We start from the raw sequence: 8,508 nt of genomic DNA, 5'->3' as shown, positions 1-8,508 counted from the left end.
AATGCAGCTGGTGGCCACACCAGATACTGACTGTTACTTTTTATATTGACCCCCCTTTGTTCAGGGACACTTTATTCCATTTCTGTTTGTCACATGTCTGTGGAACTTGTTCAGTTTATGAATCTTGTTGTATACTAATATTTACACATGTTAAGTTTGCTGAATTTATTCCCCTCTCTCTCTCTCTCTCTCTCTCTCTCTCTCTCTCTCTCTCTCTCTCTCTCTCTCTCTCTCTCCCTCCCTCCCTCTCTTGCCCCTCCCCTCTCCCATCCCCCTCCCTCCCTCTCTTGCCCCTCCCCTCTCCCATCCCTCTCCCCCTCCCTCCTCCCTCCCTCCCTCCTCCCTCCCTCCCTCCCTCCCTCCCTCCCTCCCTCCCTCCCTCCCTCCCTCCCTCCCTCCCTCTCTCCCCCTCTCCCCCCTCCATCCCTCTCTCTCTTCTCTCCCTCCCTCCCTCCCTCCCTCCCTCCCCCCTCTCCCTCCCCTCCATCCCTCTCTCTCTCTCTCTCTCTCCCTCCCTCCCTCCCTCCCTCCCTCCCCCCCCTCTCCCATCTGTCCCCTCTTGCCCCTCCCCCCTCTCCTCCCTCCCCAGGCATGCAGGATTTTTAACTACCTGAGCAGTAACTGTTTTTGAGATAACTCTGAGCGAGCTGTGACAAGTTTCCTGCTGAAGACACACTGAAGACTTATTGGGAGGAGAACCGTAAATCACTGGTCAACTACATAGAACAGGTACACCTACACACACACACACTGCAACTCACTGGTCAACTACATAGAACAGGTACACCTACACACACACACACGGACATACACATACACACACACACCACAACTCACTGGTCAACTATATAGAACAGGTACACCCCACACACACACACACACACACACACACACACACACACACACACACACACACACACACACACACAGACACACACACACAGACATACACACACACACACACACACACACACACACACACACACACACACACACACACACACACACACACACACACACACACACACACACACACAGACATACACACACACACACACACACACACACACACACACACACACACACACACACACACACACACACACACACACACACAGACATACACACACACACACACACACACACACACACACACACACACACACACACACACACACACACACACACACACACACACACACACACACACACACACACACACACACACACACACACACACACACACACAGACATATACACACACACACACACACACACACACAGACATACACACACACACACACACACACACACACACACACACACACACACACACACACACACACACACACACACACACACACACACACACACACACACAGACACACACAACTCACTGGTCAACTATATAGAACAGGTACACCTACACACACACACACACCGCAACTCACTGGTCAACTACATAGAACAGGTACACCTACACACACACACACCGCAACTCACTGGTCAACTACATAGAACAGGTACACCTACACACACACACACAGACACACACACACACACACACACACACACACACACACACACACACACACACACACACACACACACACACACACACACACACACACACACACACACACACACACACACAACTCACTGGTCAACTACATAGAACAGGTACACCTACACACACACACACACACACACACACACACACACACCACAACTCACTGGTCAACTATATAGAACAGGTACACCTACACACACACACACACCACAACTCACTGGTCAACTACATAGAACAGGTACACCTACACACACACACACACACACACACACACACACACACACACACACACACACACACACACACACACACACACACACACACACCGCAACTCACTGGTCAACTACATAGGACAGGTACACCTACACACACACACACCGCAACTCACTGGTCAACTACATAGAACAGGTACACCTACACACACACACACACACACACACACCACAACTCACTGGTCAACTATATAGAACAGGTACACCTACACACACACACACACCACAACTCACTGGTCAACTATATAGAACAGGTACACCTACACACACACACACCACAACTCACTGGTCAACTATATAGAACAGGTACACCTACACACACACACACACCACAACTCACTGGTCAACTATATAGAACAGGTACACCTACACACACACACACCGCAACTCACTGGTCAACTACATAGAACAGGTACACCTACACACACACACACAGACACACACACACACACACACACACACACACACACACGTCATAATTGACATAAATATGTCTTATTTTACCAAAACATGAATTGTGTGTGTGTGTGTGTGTGTGTGTGTGTGTGTGTGTGTGTGTGTGTGTGTAGGTGCATCGTGGTGTGAAGGGCTTTGTGCGTGACCATCAGGGTGGAGCCATCTTTAACGCCTCCATCTCAGTGGAGGGCATCGACCATGACATCACTACAGGTACAACCAATCCCAGCCCTCCTCTCAGCCAACACTAATGGTGATGAGTTACTGTGAAGTATATTGTTGATTGGAGAAAACATGCTGATTATCATATTGATGATTGGTTATTGATTATTATGATATTGATTAGAGTTGATTGATTATTATGATATTGATTAGAGTTGATTGATTATTATGATATTGATTAGAGTTGATTGATTATTATGATATTGATTATAGTTGATTGATTATTATCATATTGATTAGAGTTTATTGATTATTATGATATTGATTAGAGTTGATTGATTATTATGATATTGATTAGAGTTGATTGATTATTATGATATTGATTAGAGTTGATTGATTATTAAGATATTGATTAGAGTTTATTGATTATTAAGATATTGATTAGAGTTGATTGATTATTATCATGTTGATTAGAGTTGATTGATTATTATCATATTGATTAGAGTTTATTGATCATTATCATATTGATTAGAGTTTATTGATTATTATTATATTGATAAATTGTTATTGATTATTAAGATATTGATTAGAGTTGATTGATTATTATCATATTGATTAGAGTTGATTGATTATTATCATATTGATTAGAGTTTATTGATCATTATCATATTGATTAGAGTTTATTGATTATTATTATATTGATAAATTGTTATTGATTATTAAGATATTGATAAGAGTTGATTTATTATTATCATATTGATTAGAGTTGATTGATTATTATTATATTGATAAATTGTTATTGATTATTATGATATTGATCATAGTTAAGGACTGTGATAATGTTATTGATAATATAGTATTGATTATTCATGTGTATTGATTACTAATGTACTTTCTTATTGTAGCTAAGTACAGTGATATTGATGATTGATGATTGATTGTGTATTGATAACAGCTAAGGACGGAGACTACTGGCGTCTCCTGGCAGCAGGGAACTACAAGGTATCTGCCTATGCTCCAGGTTACTTGACTGTCATCAAGAAGGTGGCTGTCCCCTACAGTCCTGCTATTAGGGTAAGAACCATGAAACCATGACAACAACACCCAGTAATACCATGACAACAACAACCCATAATAACATGACAACAGCTATGTTCAGTAGTAGTTACCATGACAACAGCTATGTTCAGTAGTAGTTACCATGACAACAGTATGTTCAGTAGTAGTTAACATGACATCAGTATTATTAGTAGTAGTTACCATGACAACAGTATGTTCAGTAGTAGTTACCATGACAACAGCTATGTTCAGTAGTAGTTAACATGACATCAGTATTATCAGTAGTAGTTACCATGACAACAGTATGTTCAGTAGTAGTTACCATGACAACAGCTATGTTCAGTAGTAGTTACCATGATAACAATATGCTCAGTAGTAGTTACCATGACAACAGTATGTTCAGTAGTAGTTACCATGACAACAGTATGCTCAGTAGTAGTTAACATGACAACAGTATGCTCAGTAGTAGTTACCATGACAACAGCTATGTTCAGTAGTAGTTACCATGACAACAGTATGTTCAGTAGTAGTTAACATGACAACAGTATGTTCAGTACTACGTAGTTACCATGACAACAGTATGTTCAGTAGTAGTTACCATGACAACAGTATGTTCAGTAGTAGTTAACATGACAACAGTATGTTCAGTAGTAGTTACCATGACAACAGTATGTTCAGTAGTAGTTACCATGACAACAGTATGTTCAGTAGTAGTTAACATGACAACAGTATGTCCAGTAGTAGTTAACATGACAACAGTATGTCCAGTAGTAGTTAACATGACAACAGTATGTTCAGTAGTAGTTACCTTGACAACAGTATTTTCTGTAGTATTTACCATCACAACAGTATGTTCAGTAGTAGTTACCATGACAACAGTATGTTCAGTACTAGTTAACATGACAACAGTATGTTCAGTACTAGTTAACATGACAACAGTATGTTCAGTAGTAGTTAACATGACAACAGTATGTTCTGTAGTATTTACCATGACAACAGTATGTTCAGTAGTAGTTACCATGACAACAGTATGTTCAGTACTAGTTACCATGACAACAGTATGTTCAGTACTAGTTAACATGACAACAGTATGTTCTGTAGTATTTACCATGACAACAGTATTTTCTGTAGTATTTACCATGACAACAGTATGTTCAGTAGTAGTTACCATGACAACAGTATGTTCAGTACTAGTTAACATGACAACAGTATGTTCAGTAGTAGTTACCATGACAACAGTATGTTCAGTAGTAATGAACATGACAACAGTATGTTCAGTAGTAGTTAACATGACAACAGTATGTTCAGTACTAGTTACCATGACAACAGTATGTTCAGTACTAGTTACCATGACAACAGTATGTTCAGTAGTAGTTAACATGACAACAGTATGTTCTGTAGTATTTACCATGACAACAGTATGTTCAGTAGTAGTTACCATGACAACAGTATGTTCAGTACTAGTTACCATGACAACAGTATGTTCAGTACTAGTTAACATGACAACAGTATGTTCTGTAGTATTTACCATGACAACAGTATTTTCTGTAGTATTTACCATGACAACAGTATGTTCAGTAGTAGTTACCATGACAACAGTATGTTCAGTACTAGTTACCATGACAACAGTATGTTCAGTAGTAGTTAACATGACAACAGTATGTTCTGTAGTATTTACCATGACAACAGTATGTTCAGTAGTAGTTACCATGACAACAGTATGTTCAGTACTAGTTACCATGACAACAGTATGTTCAGTACTAGTTAACATGACAACAGTATGTTCAGTAGTAGTTACCATGACAACAGTATGTTCAGTAGTAGTTACCATGACAACAGTATGTTCAGTAGTAGTTAACATGACAACAGTATGTTCAGTACTAGTTACCATGACAACAGTATGTCTAGTAGTAGTTACCATGACAACAGTATGTTCAGTACTAGTTAACATGACAACAGTATGTTCTGTAGTATTTACCATGACAACAGTATGTTCAGTAGTAGTTACCATGACAACAGTATGTTCAGTACTAGTTACCATGACAACAGTATGTTCAGTACTAGTTAACATGACAACAGTATGTTCTGTAGTATTTACCATGACAACAGTATTTTCTGTAGTATTTACCATGACAACAGTATGTTCAGTAGTAGTTACCATGACAACAGTATGTTCAGTACTAGTTAACATGACAACAGTATGTTCAGTAGTAGTTACCATGACAACAGTATGTTCAGTAGTAATGAACATGACAACAGTATGTTCAGTAGTAGACAACAGTTAGTAGTAGTTAACATGACAACAGTATGTTCAGTACTAGTTAACATGACAACAGTATGTTCAGTACTAGTTACCATGACAACAGTATGTTCAGTACTAGTTAACATGACAACAGTATGTTCAGTACTAGTTAACATGACAACAGTATGTTCAGTACTAGTTACCATGACAACAGTATGTTCAGTACTAGTTAACATGACAACAGTATGTTCAGTAGTAGTTAACATGACAACAGTATGTTCAGTACTAGTTAACATGACAACAGTATGTTCAGTAGTAGTTACCATGACAACAGTATGTTCAGTACTAGTTAACATGACAACAGTATGTTCAGTAGTAGTTACCATGACAACAGTATGTTCAGTACTAGTTAACATGACAACAGCATGTTCAGTACTAGTTAACATGACAACAGTATGTCCAGTAGTAGTTAACATGACAACAGTATGTTCAGTACTAGTTAACATGACAACAGTATGTTCAGTACTAGTTAACATGACAACAGTATGTTCAGTACTAGTTAACATGACAACAGTATGTTCAGTACTAGTTAACATGACAACAGTATGTTCAGTACTAGTTACCATGACAACAGTATGTTCAGTACTAGTTAACATGACAACAGTATGTTCAGTACTAGTTAACATGACAACAGTATGTTCAGTACTAGTTAACATGACAACAGTATGTTCAGTACTAGTTAACATGACAACAGTATGTTCAGTAGTAGTTACCATGACAACAGTATGTTCAGTACTAGTTAACATGACAACAGTATGTTCAGTAGTAGTTAACATGACAACAGTATGTTCAGTACTAGTTAACATGACAACAGTATGTCCAGTAGTAGTTAACATGACAACAGTATGTTCAGTACTAGTTAACATGACAACAGTATGTTCAGTACTAGTTAACATGACAACAGTATGTTCAGTACTAGTTAACATGACAACAGTATGTTCAGTACTAGTTAACATGACAACAGTATGTTCAGTACTAGTTAACATGACAACAGTATGTTCAGTAGTAGTTACCATGACAACAGTATGTTCAGTACTAGTTAACATGATAACAGTATGTTCAGTACTAGTTAACATGACAACAGTATGTTCAGTACTAGTTAACATGACAACAGTATGTTCAGTACTAGTTAACATGACAACAGTATGTCCAGTAGTAGTTACCATGACAACAGTATGTTCAGTACTAGTTAACATGACAACAGTATGTTCAGTACTAGTTACCATGACAACAGTATGTTCAGTACTAGTTAACATGACAACAGTATGTCCAGAAGTAGTTACCATAACAACAGTATGTTCAGTACTAGTTAACATGACAACAGTATGTTCAGTACTAGTTAACATGACAACAGTATGTTCAGTACTAGTTACCATGACAACAGTATGTTCAGTACTAGTTACCATGACAACAGTATGTTCAGTAGTAGTTAACATGACAACAGTATGTTCAGTACTAGTTAACATGACAACAGTATGTTCAGTACTAGTTAACATGACAACAGTATGTTCAGTACTAGTTACCATGACAACAGTATGTTCAGTACTAGTATAACATGACAACAGTATGTTCAGTACTAGTATAACAGTTACCATGACAACAGTATGTTCAGTACTAGTTAACATGCATTATCTAGTTAACAGGGGTGGAGAGGATTAGTGTTTAACTGTTTGTCTAACCGTCTAACCTGTGTGTGTCTCCAGGTGGACTTTGAGCTGGAGTCCTTGGTAGAGAGGAAGGAAGAGGAAAAGGAGGAGCTGATGGACTGGTGGAAGATGACATGTCAGAGACACTCAACTTCTGAACACTCTGATTGGTCCATAGGGCCACTGGCACGTCTGATTGGTTGACAGGTTGATTGATGTGTCTACAAATGGGTGTACTATATTGTGTGTTGTCCCGCCCACTGTACAGGTCTTCTCTCTCTCTTTTTTGTCTTTATTTAATTTGGTTTAATGGTTGATGTTGTTGTCAAGGGTTACCCCATTCCAGGGGGCTCCAACCTTTCTAGCATGCCATCTACCATTATTTATCTGGCTTTCCAATAGGCCCCTTTCTCCCCTGCAACTCTTCCCTGGTCCTTAGTGACCTAGAGGAAGTAGGGCACTATGTTGTCAACTCTTCCCTGGTCCTTAGTGACCTAGAGGAAGTAGGGCACTATGTTGTCAACTCCTTTCCCTGGTCCTTAGTGACCTAGAGGAAGTAGGGGCACTATGTTGTCAACTCTTTCCCTGGTCCTTAGTGTACTAGAGGAAGTAGGGCACTATGTTGTCAACTCTTCCCCTGGTCCTTAGTGACCTAGAGGAAGTAGGGCACTATGTTGTCAACTCTTCCCTGGTCCTTAGTGACCTAGAGGAAGTAGGGGCACTATGTTGTCAACTCTTCCCTGGTCCTTAGTGTACTAGAGAAGTAGGGCACTATGCTGTCAACTTTCCCTGGTCCTTAGTGTACTAGAGGAAGTAGGGCACTATGTTGTCAACTCTTCCCTGGTCCTTAGTGTACTAGAGGAAGTAGGGCACTATGTTGTCAACTCTTCCCTGGTCCTTAGTGTACTAGAGGAAGTAGGGCACTATGTTGTCAACTCTTCCCTGGTCCTTAGTGTATAGAGGAAGTAGGGCACTATGTTGTCAACTCTTCCCTGGTCCTTAGTGTACTAGAGGAAGTAGGGCACTATGTTGTCAACTCAC

The 8,508-nt window shown here is 39.7% G+C and overlaps 1 protein-coding gene across 1 annotated transcript; it reads left to right on the top strand.

Moving 5' to 3' along the window:
• Positions 1-643: 643 nt before the first annotated feature.
• LOC127919786 (carboxypeptidase E-like) lies at positions 644-7,740 on the top strand (the record flags this gene model as incomplete). The annotated part of the gene is made up of 4 exons (XM_052503581.1): positions 644-729; positions 2,412-2,511; positions 3,416-3,534; positions 7,525-7,740. Coding segments are annotated over 4 exons (452 nt in total), but the record flags the coding sequence as incomplete, so codon positions are not given.
• Positions 7,741-8,508: the final 768 nt, after the last annotated feature.

Source organism: Oncorhynchus keta, unplaced genomic scaffold (assembly GCF_023373465.1).
Source record: "Oncorhynchus keta strain PuntledgeMale-10-30-2019 unplaced genomic scaffold, Oket_V2 Un_contig_1750_pilon_pilon, whole genome shotgun sequence".
Lineage (NCBI taxonomy): Eukaryota > Metazoa > Chordata > Actinopteri > Salmoniformes > Salmonidae > Oncorhynchus > Oncorhynchus keta.
This window is presented reverse-complemented; position numbering and strand designations above follow the sequence as displayed.